Raw genomic sequence first — 13,129 nt, 5'->3', positions numbered from 1 at the left:
ATACACGCGGAATAGAATAGAATAATGTCATGATAATTTAGCGTTATAATTTTATTGTTTCACACTTTCATTAGTGAGAGCCACTGAAAAATACACTTACCGGCTTAGGGCAAGTTATATCAGGAGATCTGTCTCGTTTCTCACAAAAATAAGATCATCAGACCTGTGAATTAGTAGGGCTGGCCGTTATCTCCGCAAGAGACGGGATAGATCGCGAGATATAACCCGTGATCAATATAACATTTGTCCAAATAAGAACATAGAAGTGTCACACCCCACTTGACAACGAACTCTCCCCGTGTACCCATTAATCACCACCTATCAAGTCATGGTACTACTCTGCTCTAGTCTCCTATTGTTGGATACATGCATGTATGCCTGCCGTGACTAAATTCGATTTCCACTTTTCACATTCTATGACAGAACTTAACGTAGGGATGTGAATTAAAATATCAGCAAACAAAGAGGACTAAAACAGAAAAATAAAAAATTGACGCACGTGCGAGAAAACCTCCCATTCCAGGAGCAGGAGTAAATGAGATCCCGCTCTTGCTCTTAGTTAAGACTTGATTAGTTATTTTGTTTTCCAGATAGATAGAGAGAAATGGGAGAATCATCATCTTCCTCCCACAAGAAGATTTAATTACTTGATGTAAGAAAATAACCAGACAGGCAGACAACAGCTTTATCAAATCAAATCAAATCCGATTGTTAGAGTAAGATATGGAATCAGAAGCTGGTCCTTGTAGTCCTCGAGGTCCTCCTCCTCAGGTCTCTCATCTCATTTCTCTTTCTTAGGGTTTCTTAATCCCATAACTCTTCGATTTGATTTTTTATAATTTTGAATCGTTTCTGTATTGTGTTGCAACGTGATTAGTTTAGGTTACCGATGTTATGTTGGATGATTCTTCTCGAGTTAGATTAGTATTAGATTAATAGAATTTCTGTAGTTTTGATGAAATTTGCAATGAATTTAGCTTGGATCTCTGTTAACTAGCGAAACACTTCTGAATTTATTTTAATCGTATTTTATTTTTATTTTGTTTGTTTAGAAGAATTGAGTAATCTTATGAAGCTGATTAGTTCATAGTCATGATTTGTTTATCTGAGTGGTAGACTTCAAGGGGAAAATTTTAATACTTACTCAACTGGTACAAATGAGTAAAGGATTCAATCAATTGCTAATCATATACTCCATATATGTGGAATTTAGAAGCACAAGAGGAAGAAACAGAAAGTTGTGATGAAATTTTTAGTAGTTAAAAGTCTGTAAGTAATTTTCTTTGGTCTTTGTCAACTGGTGAAATACTTGTGAACTTGATTAATATGCATCAGAAGAAATCTCTCTACAAGAGGAGAGTGATCTTATTAAGTAGATTAGTTCACGGAATCATATAGGTATAGTTTCAGTACTTTAGGATTATCCATACTACTAGTTATTGTTTTGTGTTGTTGTTTTTTTCCATCTCAAGTTTGATCCTGTTATTCTGGTGTTGATTGTTGTGCCAATTTTGTTGCTAGTTATGGATTCACACTATTTGGTTACTCAATCCATCGTACTCGCTGTTTCGTTGTGTTTATGTAGCTGTTCTGTTCATATTTATCTGTTGCACAAGGTTTGCTATCCTGTTGTGAAAATCAACAATATAAAAGTGTGTTGGCACTTAGAGGTTCTAATGTCCTTGAATATCTCAGCTGTTACGTATTTATAAAAAACAATGTCTGCCAAACAAGACATGTTGATAATAACCAAAAAGTAGTTTTAGATTTATGTGACAAAATTTGGTGCGCTGCTGTCTGACTAGGTCTTATCTTTGAGAACTAAAACGTGTTTTGTTGGCTGTGCAGTTATCATGGAGGAACCTATCAAGAAATTTACTGTTGGCGTACCAGAGCTTTGGTGTAGTTTATGGAGATTTGAGTACTTCCCCTCTCTACGTTTATACAAGCACTTTTGTCGGGAAGCTACAGGATCATCGCAATGAAGATACAATATTTGGCGCATTCTCTTTGATCTTCTGGACCCTTACGTTGATCCCTTTGCTCAAGTACATATTCATCTTATTAAGTGCGGATGATAATGGTGAAGGTACGCAATGAAATTATTCGTTATTTTGTTTGACAGTGTTTAGTAAATCCCACAAAGAATCTGATGATATTGCTGTTACCGCACAGGTGGAGTGTTTGCTCTTTACTCACTTCTCTGCAGGCATGCTAGGCTTAGTCTACTTCCCAATCAACAAGCAGCTGATGAGGAGTTGACGGCATACAAATATGGGCCATCAGCACAGATAGCATCTTCTCCAATGAAAAGGTTCTTTGAAAAGCACAAAAGACTTAGAACAGCTCTATTGATTGTGGTATTATGCGGTGCTTGTATGGTTATAGGCGATGGCGTGCTTACTCCAGCAATTTCAGGTAACTTTTACTTGGGCTACTCAGAATGTAGACTCTCTCCCTACTTCATCAGTGCTACATGATACCAAAGACCAGTAGTATAATAAACATTTCTCTGTACACACCCATATGGCAGACATTGACCATCTTCTCACTTACCTTCAATTGTAATCTGCTTTGCTTGACTATTGCACTGTATAATAACTAATATTTGGCATATAATTTCCCATCAGCTTGCTAGGCTTTACATCAATTCGAAATGTTAGGATCTTCTGATGTAGCATTGATGTATGGGTCATGAGTATACTTGGCCACTAATTCATGTCTCTGAACATACTTTCTATACATAATTAACATATTCCTTTGACCTATTATTCCAAGTGAGCTACAACATCTTATTGATTCTTTAAAATGGTTTTATTTGCCAATTGCAGTTCTATCATCTGTTTCCGGACTACAGGTTACAGACAAGAAATTCCCAAATGGTAACTCTATAAAAGCAATAGCCCTTTCAAATTTGCACAATCTTTTTGGTGATACAGCAGCAATTTTCATCTAGATATTCTGCATGGTTTCTTCTTCTTTTCTTGAGTGTTTCTGATGGTTGAGTTTATACTTATCTGCAGAGGCTGTCATTTTGCTTGCGTGCATTATATTAGTGGGACTGTTTGCTCTGCAACATTGTGGCACCCACAAGGTGGCTTTTCTGTTTGCACCAATTGTTGTCATTTGGTTGATATCAATATTTGGGATAGGCCTATACAATACTATATATTGGAATCCTAAGATTGTGTTTGCACTATCTCCACACTATATCATCAAGTTCTTCAGAGAGACAGGCAAAGATGGTTGGATTGCCCTCGGGGGGATTCTTCTTTCGATTACTGGTAAGTGGGCACCAAAGTCGATTTGCTGCTATTGTATCAATTAGCCAATGATATACAATGAAGTTTAGTTGGTTAGAGCTGCTATAACAGAGTCTGGAATCGTATGGATGCGACCAATATACTTAAGTTGATGGTTAATTGATTATCAGGGGATTTTAGAAAGTAGAATTAAAGCTCATGAATTATGACAAACTAGAATCATCCTCGCATTTTTTACAGATTTTACTAGGCTTGACAACTAATCTTTTCCAGGGCCTTGCAGGTACTGAAGCTATGTTTGCAGATCTTGGACATTTCACTGCCTTGTCGATAAGGGTAAAATTTCACAACTCGATCTTTTATATTCGCGATGACATAGTTGGCAGGTTAAGTACATGCAAGTAGATTACAAAAGCAGCTGTGTGAAATTTGTTACTGTTTCACAGCTTGCTTTTGCATTAGTTGTGTACCCGTGCTTGGTAGTGCAATACATGGGCCAGGCTGCTTTTCTATCTAAAAACCCGTCATCTATTCCGACAAGTTTCTATGACTCGATTCCAAGTGAGTTATCACTTACATGACTCTTTTTTCTTTTACTTGGGCATCCGATGCTTATTTACCATAGATCCATTTATGACTGCAAACTTCAGTTTTGGCTGACTTCAGTTTCTGAACATCCAACAGAGACTTTATTTTGGCCGGTCTTCGTGATTGCCACCTTAGCAGCCATCGTTGGGAGTCAAGCAGTCATCACAGCTACCTTTTCTATTATCAAACAGTGCAATGCCCTTGGTTGCTTCCCACGAGTTAAGATTGTTCACACCTCAAAACACATGTTTGGGCAGATATACATTCCAGAAATAAATTGGATTCTCATGATAATTTGTCTTGCTGTGACTATTGGATTCCGAGATACAACCATGATTGGAAATGCTTATGGTAAGTCGACTCTTAAAGAATATTTATTGTTTCATATTTTATATCTCTCCTTTTCATTCATTATTAGTTTCTTGACAGTGCAAACAGTTTAACATGTTCACATAAAATGCATCAGTTTACCATTGAAGGACTTGTTTTAATGTGTTAACTCTCACTTAGTTATGGTCGCGTAGCATGTAGCTGATATTTTTCTTAATCCTTTCTCCAGGCATTGCTTGCATAACTGTTATGTTTGTCTCAACCTGTCTCACAACGCTAGTCATCATTTTCGTATGGCAGAAAAGTATATTTTTTGCTGCAGCATTTTTGCTCTTATTTGGATCAATCGAGGGAGTTTACCTATCTTCTTCATTCACTAAAGTTCCTCAGGGAGGTTGGCTACCACTTGTACTTTCTTTTATTTTTATGGGAATCATGTACATCTGGCACTATGGAACTCGCAAGAAGTACAACTTTGATCTTCATAACAAGGTTTCTTTGAAGTGGCTTCTCGCTCTCGGTCCCAGTCTTGGGATTGTCCGCGTGCCTGGGATAGGTCTCATCTACTCAGAACTGGCTACAGGCGTCCCAGCGATCTTTTCCCATTTTGTTACTAATCTCCCGGCATTTCACAAGGTTTTAGTGTTTGTTTGCGTAAAGTCAGTACCAGTTCCGTATGTATCAGCCGAAGAAAGGTTCCTCATTGGCAGGGTCTGCCCTAGGCCTTACAGAATGTACCGTTGCATTGTGAGGTATGGATACAAGGATATCCAACGGGACAATGGAGACTTCGAGAACCAGCTCATACAGAGCATTGCAGAGTTCATCCAGATGGAAGCAGATGAATCTCAGTTCTCGAGCTCCGAGTCTCCATCACTGGATGGGAGGATGGCGGTTATCAGCACCAGACCTGTCCAATCAACTTCAAGTTTAATAGTTTCTGAGCAAATGAACTTTGAGATTAGTGAGTCCATTCAAAGCAGCAAATCCTCAACCCTTCAGAGCTTAAGATCCGCATATGAGGAAGAGAACCCGTCTATCAGGAGGAGAGTGAGATTCCAGTTACCACAGAGCCCAGGTATGGATCCTTCTGTGAGGGAAGAACTGACGGATTTGATACAAGCGAAAGAAGCAGGGGTAGCATATATAATGGGACACTCTTATGTAAAGGCTCGAAGGTCGTCATCATTCTTGAAGAAAGCAGTAATTGATATTGGGTATTCATTTCTTCGCAAGAACTGCAGGGGCCCTTCGGTGGCGCTGAACATTCCTCACATCAGCCTTATTGAAGTAGGAATGATTTACTATGTGTAGTTGTAGAATGAATAAGATGGACAAAGGTACACTCATTGTAGAATTTTATATAAGTGAGACCCTCAATGCGAGGGTGTGAGGCAAAAGAATCAGTCATTGTTGTTGATGGGCATGTGAACCAACAAAAAGGGAGAATCTAGTTGCGGACAAGGAGCAATAGATACTCGGATGTAGTTTACAGGTGGCCGTTCAGCTTCTCTTTTATCCTTTAAAATGAACATGAATGTACAGAACATAACTCCACAAGCAATGCCCATGGCTGAGTCCCTATTTATTTATTAATTTTAATTTTTAGAATCCTTGGTTTGGCAGACCTACTGTCAAACTAATCCACAGGTCTAGCGGATCCAGAGTGACCTTTGGGGAGCCATAACTCACATTTGGGCTTACAGCCTTACCGACCTTTCAAGGTTTGCCTGTATTTATCTCCATGACAACAAGTACGTCATAACATAAATGGCATATTACAGCTCTTCTGGTGGTACTGCTGTGTCTGCTTCCGGATACAGTGTCTGAAATGTCGTGTGTTTTTGCTTATGATTTTGGAAAATACAGTTTAGGAGAAAGTTGGCTTTCGGCCAAAGAGAATTGACCATAAGTCAGTAAAAAGGGAATGTAAAAACAATATGAATCCTCCCTGACTTGGGTTCTTCTCTACCACCAATGATATAATGGAAGGAGGTGATAAAAAGATGTTTACTCTAACCTAGCTTCCTAATCAAGATTGAGTTGATGAATGTCTCATAATATGTAAATGGTTTTACCGCTACAGACCAATATCCACGATTTGATGTTAATTTATTTTTTCTAATACCATAAGAATTATAATATGCCTTGAGTTTCGATAATGTTGTGTATTTATCTGGAAAATGCAACTTTTGTTCTGCCAAGAGTAAATTGAATGTAAGAAATCTTTCTAGCAAGGCTGCCAATTTCGATGAGGAAAGTTTGACAGCCCTGCTTCCTGTGGTTCTAATTGATTTTTGGGATTCCTGCCTTCTACATCCAGTGAATGGGATGTTGGTTTTTAGTCTGACCCAATACTGTTTCAATGGCAAAGTGTTCTTATAGATAAGAATTCTTTTGAATTTCTTAATACCAGCTAAGAATGCAGTTGAGATGAAAACTGATCATGCATATTTTGTTACTACTATTAGTTACTCCAGACCAACATTCCAAAGTTTTCTCTACTCTTAGTTATTTACAAGAACTATGTTTTTCCAAAAGCCAGTGAACGTAACTCTGTATTCGATAAATATGACAGCACAAATTGTTCAAAAGAAGTGCAGGACTGTAATCAGGCTTACCATTTGCCATTTCGGTTTCCCGTTTCAATTCCTTGGCCTCTAATTGCATTATTAAAGGCAGTTTGACAAGCAGCAGGTTTTTTTCCAGCAACATGTTGTTTGTAAGCTGACCTATCCATGCATGAGACCAAGCATATATGACACCATACTGGCCCTAGTTCTTTCTCATCTTCACTGTTCTTCAAGTGCTTCAACTCTTCTACTTTGTTTTTGTGTTTTCTCCCTGCACAGTGTTGCTTGAAATTGGCTGCACCTGAACAAGGGACTTGGCATACCTTGCACAATAAATTGACTGTTTGTGGTACAGAGTTTAAAAGTGTGCAAGACTCTTGTTGTGGTTGTGGTGATGAACATGTGAAGTTTTCAGGAGTTTTTCGCTTCATTCCCGCCAAAGGTAATGATCCCTAGAACACAAACATATAATATTCTGGTAAATTAAAGTGGTAGCGCAACAGCTCCAATAATTTTCTTAAGGAATGTAAAAGAGATGCAAGTATTATGTACCCTACAAGTGAAACAATAATATCTGATTACGAACCAGAAATTCAAACAAACCTGGATTGGTGTAGATGGTTCCTGAAACTGCAGATGGGTCACTTCCCTGATTGTTGTCTCTTTAAGAGGACTCCCATGTTCAAATTTTTGTTTGTTGAATTCAGGGTCTAACAACACACCTAACCAGCAAAAAACTATGAGAAAGTGGACAAGATGCAGTTATGCTTATAGCATCTCATCTGAGTAACTGCACATGGTTCATTTACTTACAATGGCCGTAAAATAGCAGAACCAAAGTACACACGTTATAAGAAAAAGATAAAAGAGAAAAAACATGTCTCAATGTTCCTGTGATAATTTCAACTATGTGGACATCTTAAAATAGCAGAACCAAAGAAAAAGAGGTCGTTATAAGAAAAAAAGAAAAAAAACATGTTTCAGTGTTCCTGTGGTGGATTCAACTATGTGGACATCTTCCCTAGAAATGTACAGGCTAAAACTAGTTGGCTTATGAACGTTATGAAACAGCTAATGTTAAAAATTAGAGAAAAATATACAGATAGACTACTCTCAACCAGAAGACAAGATTAGATGACTCAATACAACTAATGGGAAATACGTGAGTAACCCCATCTGCCAAACCTTAAACACATAATCGCCCTACATCATCACCTAGAGTTGATATGTTTGTCTATAAATGTATTCATGACATCATCCCACAAAGGAGAAATTAAACAGAATACACAGAAAGAAGATTGAAAATGAAGGGCAATGGAAAAATTTGTATACTCGAGGTTATAGAATCACCTTGAGAACATGCTTCATACTGCAAAGAGAATTTTTTTCGAGTTTCTTCAAGTGCAACTTTAGAAGGTACCCCCTGGAAAGATTTAACCAACTAAATCAGTGACGTGAGAGAAGAAAGGATAGAAACAAATGGGATGTTTCATATCACTCATACAAAGTATTTTATCAAATGGAACATAGTATAACGACACAGTTATAAAAGCATTGTTAGTCAAGAAAGGCCTCACCTGGCCAGGCAGAAGGTGTTCTTTAGAATTACAGTCAGAAGGCTTCTGCAAATTTTCGATTCTCTTCTGATACTCCAATTCTCTTTGAAGTGCAAGCTCCACAGACATGACATTACCTTTCATCCTCTCATTATCCATTTGAGCTATATATTTGCTTTCTCTAACTCCCTCAAATATAAGCTGTCTCTTGACAGACATACAACCTAACGAGCAAAACAGTTTGAACAAATGGTTATTTAGAAATAACATCTGAAGTTGTAATGCTTTCTAGTTTCTATTTGTGTAGCAACATTGTGAATATCAATAAGGCAAAAAAGATAGTATTCCCAAGCGATGTGTAGATAAATAATAAGAATTCCCACTCAATGTATCATAAATATATAAGAATGAATATCAACTTTCCATTCCATATTTTGCAATGGTTTCACAAATACATGTCTGTTCAATCAGAGAAAGCTAACTTTTATACAAATAGGAAAGCCAGGTTCGATTTGGCTTATCCTTTACACCCTCTCTATCATTTGCATTATTCAGGTGATTTCATTTTCTTCATCTAAATTATCTAGTGTGGGTGATTATATTTGATTAGCAGATTTCACAACAAGACTGGGCTGTCAGTGTGAAAGATTTCCATTCTCTTATTGAATCTACCAACGGGTGCTAAAGTTAATTCTAAGAGTTTACAGGATCCTGTCATTGAAAAATTTGACAATAAGACATGGTGGAAGAGAAAACAACATTCAAATATGGTTGTTTGGCATCAGCAAAGTTTGTCGGTGAATTTAGTGGCATTCATAAGGTAAGGTGTGACCTGATCTGCCTTCCAATAAATGAGGGAGGATTGAGCCACTAAGACACCTGAATGTGCCTCTACTCTCCAAGTGGTATTGAAATTTGAGTCCAGAAATGCTCAACTAATTTAGAAAAATCATTATTGAAAAACATAAAGTGATCGATTCTCAGATTGGGATTCTAGACCCCGCAAACTCAATATATGACCTTCCAAAGTTATCTAGATTCACTCTGAATTCATTGGGAGTTGCTGCTCCCTTGATATTGAATCAGGTACATGCATTTCTTACTGTCATGATCTATAGACTAATGTGGTCTACCTAATAGATGTTTTCCCTAAACAAAGACTCCCTACAAACTTCTGCAATGACAAAAAGGTTCTCAGAAATGATTCCTTCCAAAAGTGACAGCTAAATGAAGATGAAGCCACACAGCTTCCGTCTCTCCATGATCTACTTTCATCCCCTTTCTTTTCTAAGTTGCTGTATTAGCTTGGTCCTATCACCATAACACCAAATGCACTTGGTCTCTCCACTTATTCTCCTGCCTGCACATCCACCATCTCAAGTTGATAAGGACTGACAACATCCACGCATACAGTTAACTAGTTTTTGTGGACTACAAACTGTAATGTTCATATGGATCAACCCCATTTACCCAAGTTTCTTCAGCTAGAGATGATGGTTGATGGGTCTACTGAGTCGAAAAGTTTGATTATTACTAAATATAGCAACATTGGACATGGGTCTTACCCTAACCTAGCTAATGTACTTCAAAGGAAACAATGTAATACACAAAAAGAAAAAGAAAAAAGCATTGGAAATGTAGAGAGAATGGGAGTACCTAGTTCAGGCATGATGAACTGATAAAAAGAAAGCGCCTTTGCTGCTGATCCAAAGAGAGTGTAAAGGTAGTAGAACTGAAGTGAAGTGAGTAGTTCTATCTTTCTTTACTTTCCCTTTTTCTTGAAATGTACTAAGGGTAAAGTAAGAACTCATCCCCACACTACACTTGGCACCATGCCACTGTCCTACAAGTACAACTTAGGATTCTGATCCTACTTGCCTTGGCCATTAAAACTTCCCCGTCAAAAAAAGCTCTAGTCTAGGGTACACGGTCAAATGTTGGTCTTAAAAGTGGGGATGAAAAAGGTTGGGGTAAGAAATTGTGGTGGGGGCAGCCCTTCTCTTGCTGTATTTGGAATTTCCCAACGGGCGAAAATTTTGATTTGTTTCTCTCCTGGGGGCACCATGCCTCTATTGAAATCTCTTGTAGGTTAGACAGTGATTTTAGACTACAGTCATCATAAATTCTCTAGGTCTAGTGTTCGGCCACTTTATAATACTTCTGCAGACGCGTTTTAAATGAAAGCTATTATTGGGCGTCACATTCCGATGGAGGGGCCTCATTTAATAGGACAAAAACGCATCACCCATAAATAATTTCAGAAACCCCTTATCTGAGATATTTTCATAATGACTAAACAACCCTCACCCTCACTTAGTGTTAATTAATTAATTACATTAGTCTTTTTTTTGGTAACCAAAAGGAAAAAAGAAACTAGCCATTGTTTACATCCCGGAGGCTAACAATGTTAGGAGGGAAATCAGAGCTAGTCCACATTTGTTGGACGTTGTTTGATAGAGCAAACGCTGCAATAGAATGAGCAGCTAGATTAGCCGGTTTTGGCACAAAATTAAAACTCCAGGGCAGATGAGAGATTGCATTCTTGTGATAATATCATCCTTTATTCTCCATATTCTCCAGGGTGTTTTCCTCGAGATCCCTTTGAGGCTGTTTACCACAATTTGACTGTCACCTTCAATGATTATGTTGCTTAAATTTAACCAGACAGCTAGTTCTGTCGCTAGTTTAAACCCATCCGCTTCCGCATATACCACTGTGTCTGTTCTACCCACTCTGGTTCCTACTCCATACCATGACCAGTGATGTCTCTTGCCACAACTGCAACTGCGTAATCACCGTCCTTCCAGGTAGCATCGACATTTATTTTTACAGTAGGAGGATCTGGAGCTTTCCAGATTTTGTTGACAATTGTTTCAGTGCTTACCTGGTTATCTTCTGCAGCTTGTATATCCTCAGCTTCCGCATAATTGTAGTAGAGGTTGTACCAGTATTGTGTTGTAGCCAAGGTTCCCTGAATATTAGCATTCTTGTTCTCAAAAACCTTCGATTGCGAGATTTCCAAATGGCCCAGCAAATGCACATGCCTAGGGCAATGGTTGAATCCTTATCATTGCTGCTGAATAGGAGTTTCATTAAGTCAGTGAGAGTCATATGATTGTCACCATGAAGCCTGAATCCTAGAGGAGAAACGAACAAGATTGCTCGAGCAAAATCGCAGTGAATTAGGAGGTGGTCTATCGTTTCATCCTCCTTGTCACAAATACTGTAGTTTGTAGAAACTCCATCAATGAATCTACCAATTCTTTTTGATACGGCAATACCATTATGTAAAGCTCTCCAGATAAAAGATTTAATTTTCGGAGCTACCTTTTTTATAGCCCAAAACTTCTTCCACGGAAAATTATCATCTCTTATGGCCGATGTCTCACCCTGTTGCTCCTGCCGCATCTTCTGAAAGGATTGAGGAGTAAAATTGCCATCAATGGTAAATTTCCAAATGAGTTTGTCTTCCACTGCAACATTGGGAGAAAATCTCTGTATTTGATCACTGATGTAAGGGTCTTCTAACTGTTGAAGAGCAATTGGGTTCCAATGTCCTGTTGTAGAGTCGATAAGGTCTTCAACTTTCTTGTTCTCCAAACTTCCATCTCTTGATAATACTGGGATATTACCTGGTACCGTGGGTATCCAAGGATCCGTAAAAATACTGATGGGTTGTCCATTACCAACCAGCCAAAGACAGCCGAACTTCAAGTCTTGTCTACTATCCAACATAGCTGCCCACGTGTGAGAGCAGGTTGTTGTTTTCTTAACTTCCCATAAGGAACCTTCTCTCAGATATTTGGTTTTTTTAAGATTTGAACCCATAAGGAATCATGTTCATGCAGAAATCTCCATGATAACTTGGTCAGTAATGCTAAGTTGAGATCATGTAAACTTCTCAATCCCAAACCTCCTTGCTCCTTAGGAATATTGAACCATTCCCACTTCAAGAAATGCATCTTCCTCTTATATTTTGAATGACCCCACCAAAAATTACGAATGATCTGAGTTAGCATATTGAGAACTGTTTTGGGGAGCATAGTGGTAGACATATAAAAAATTGGAATAAGAGCTAACAGTGATTGTATGAGAATTTTTCTCTCTGCATGCGACAGATTGTGAAGTCTTCTTCCTGCCAGGGATGAGTCAAATTTCTCTATGAGTAAATTGTAGTTAGATACCTTATTTCCTTGTTGAAGAATTTTCACCCCCAGATACTTCTCATCTTTCATCATCCTTTTAACTCCCAATTCTTGGATAATCTCTTCAGCATAACTACCCGGGACACTTTTGCTGAAGTGAATAAAAGACTTTGAATAATTAACTAGCTGCCTTGAGAGGTTGTAATATTGTTGTAACACAGTGCTTATTGAATTGATGGTGCTGGTGTCTGTGTTGCCAAACAACATGATATCATCCGCAAACATGATATAAGAGATGTTAGGAGCCCATCTGTTAATTCGGTAACCACTATATCTTCCTTCATTTTCCACCCTGTTGATTATGCTTGAGAAAGAATGAGCACAAATGATAAACAGGTATGGAGATAAGGGGAAACCTTGCCTTATACCTCTTTCTCCTATGGAAAAACCTTCCGGTTGGCTGTTAAGGAGAATCGAAAAAGAAGTCGTCTTCACACAACTCATGATGAGGGAATGAGCTCTATCTGTAATTCTAATATTCAACAATGCTTGACTTAGGAACCCCCAATCTACCATGTCGTAAGCTTTGCTCATGTCTAGTTTTAGCGCAAAAGACCCTTGAGAGGAGCTAGAATAGTGCATGGAGTGGAAAAGTTCTTTTGCGACGATAATGT

At 38.2% G+C, this 13,129-nt stretch overlaps 2 protein-coding genes across 4 annotated transcripts; one reads left to right on the top strand and one right to left on the bottom strand.

The window, feature by feature from the left end:
* Positions 1 to 578: 578 nt before the first annotated feature.
* On the top strand, positions 579 to 5,977 carry LOC113281233 (potassium transporter 4-like). Its single transcript, XM_026529917.1, has 9 exons — positions 579 to 771; positions 1,849 to 2,089; positions 2,176 to 2,418; positions 2,832 to 2,882; positions 3,024 to 3,284; positions 3,547 to 3,599; positions 3,710 to 3,824; positions 3,948 to 4,202; positions 4,411 to 5,977. The coding sequence occupies exons 1-9, from the start codon at positions 724 to 726 to the stop codon at positions 5,493 to 5,495; spliced, it is 2,352 nt and encodes a 783-aa protein (XP_026385702.1). The 5' UTR covers positions 579 to 723; the 3' UTR covers positions 5,496 to 5,977.
* Positions 5,978 to 6,632: 655 nt separating this feature from the next.
* On the bottom strand, positions 6,633 to 10,042 carry LOC113277351. Of its 3 annotated transcripts, XM_026526475.1 has the most exons (5): positions 9,967 to 10,042; positions 8,332 to 8,534; positions 8,105 to 8,177; positions 7,358 to 7,476; positions 6,633 to 7,206 (listed from the first exon to the last, which is right to left on the bottom strand). In XM_026526475.1, exons 1-5 carry the CDS (start codon positions 9,977 to 9,979, stop codon positions 6,799 to 6,801), a joined length of 816 nt encoding a protein of 271 aa, XP_026382260.1. In that variant the 5' UTR covers positions 9,980 to 10,042; the 3' UTR covers positions 6,633 to 6,798. The 3 variants fall into 3 exon arrangements, with proteins under 3 accessions (XP_026382260.1, XP_026382257.1, XP_026382258.1); XM_026526472.1 differs by lacking the exon at positions 9,967 to 10,042 and having other exon boundaries at positions 8,332 to 8,618; XM_026526473.1 differs by lacking the exon at positions 9,967 to 10,042 and having other exon boundaries at positions 7,358 to 7,464; positions 8,332 to 8,618.
* Positions 10,043 to 13,129: the final 3,087 nt, after the last annotated feature.

This window comes from Papaver somniferum, chromosome 5, assembly GCF_003573695.1.
Source record: "Papaver somniferum cultivar HN1 chromosome 5, ASM357369v1, whole genome shotgun sequence".
NCBI classification, from domain to species: Eukaryota; Viridiplantae; Streptophyta; class Magnoliopsida; order Ranunculales; family Papaveraceae; genus Papaver; species Papaver somniferum.
This window is presented reverse-complemented; position numbering and strand designations above follow the sequence as displayed.

What these genes read in the sequence shown, in the direction of transcription:
- LOC113281233 (XM_026529917.1), top strand. Translation starts at nt 724, where the DNA reads ATGGAATCAGAAGCTGGTCCTTGTAGTCCTCGAGGTCCTCCTCCTCAG. An exon ending in GATTCTTCTTTCGATTACTG is followed by an intron (nt 3,285 to 3,546) that starts GTAAGTGGGCAC and finishes AGGGCCTTGCAG; the next exon opens with GTACTGAAGCTATGTTTGCA. An exon ending in CATGATTGGAAATGCTTATG is followed by an intron (nt 4,203 to 4,410) that starts GTAAGTCGACTC and finishes TCCTTTCTCCAG; the next exon opens with GCATTGCTTGCATAACTGTT.
- LOC113277351 (XM_026526472.1), bottom strand. Translation starts at nt 8,580, where the DNA reads ATGTTATTTCTAAATAACCATTTGTTCAAACTGTTTTGCTCGTTAGGT. An exon ending in AACACCTTCTGCCTGGCCAG is followed by an intron (nt 8,178 to 8,331) that starts GTGAGGCCTTTC and finishes AAATCTTTCCAG; the next exon opens with GGGGTACCTTCTAAAGTTGC. An exon ending in AACCATCTACACCAATCCAG is followed by an intron (nt 7,207 to 7,357) that starts GTTTGTTTGAAT and finishes TTTGTGTTCTAG; the next exon opens with GGATCATTACCTTTGGCGGG.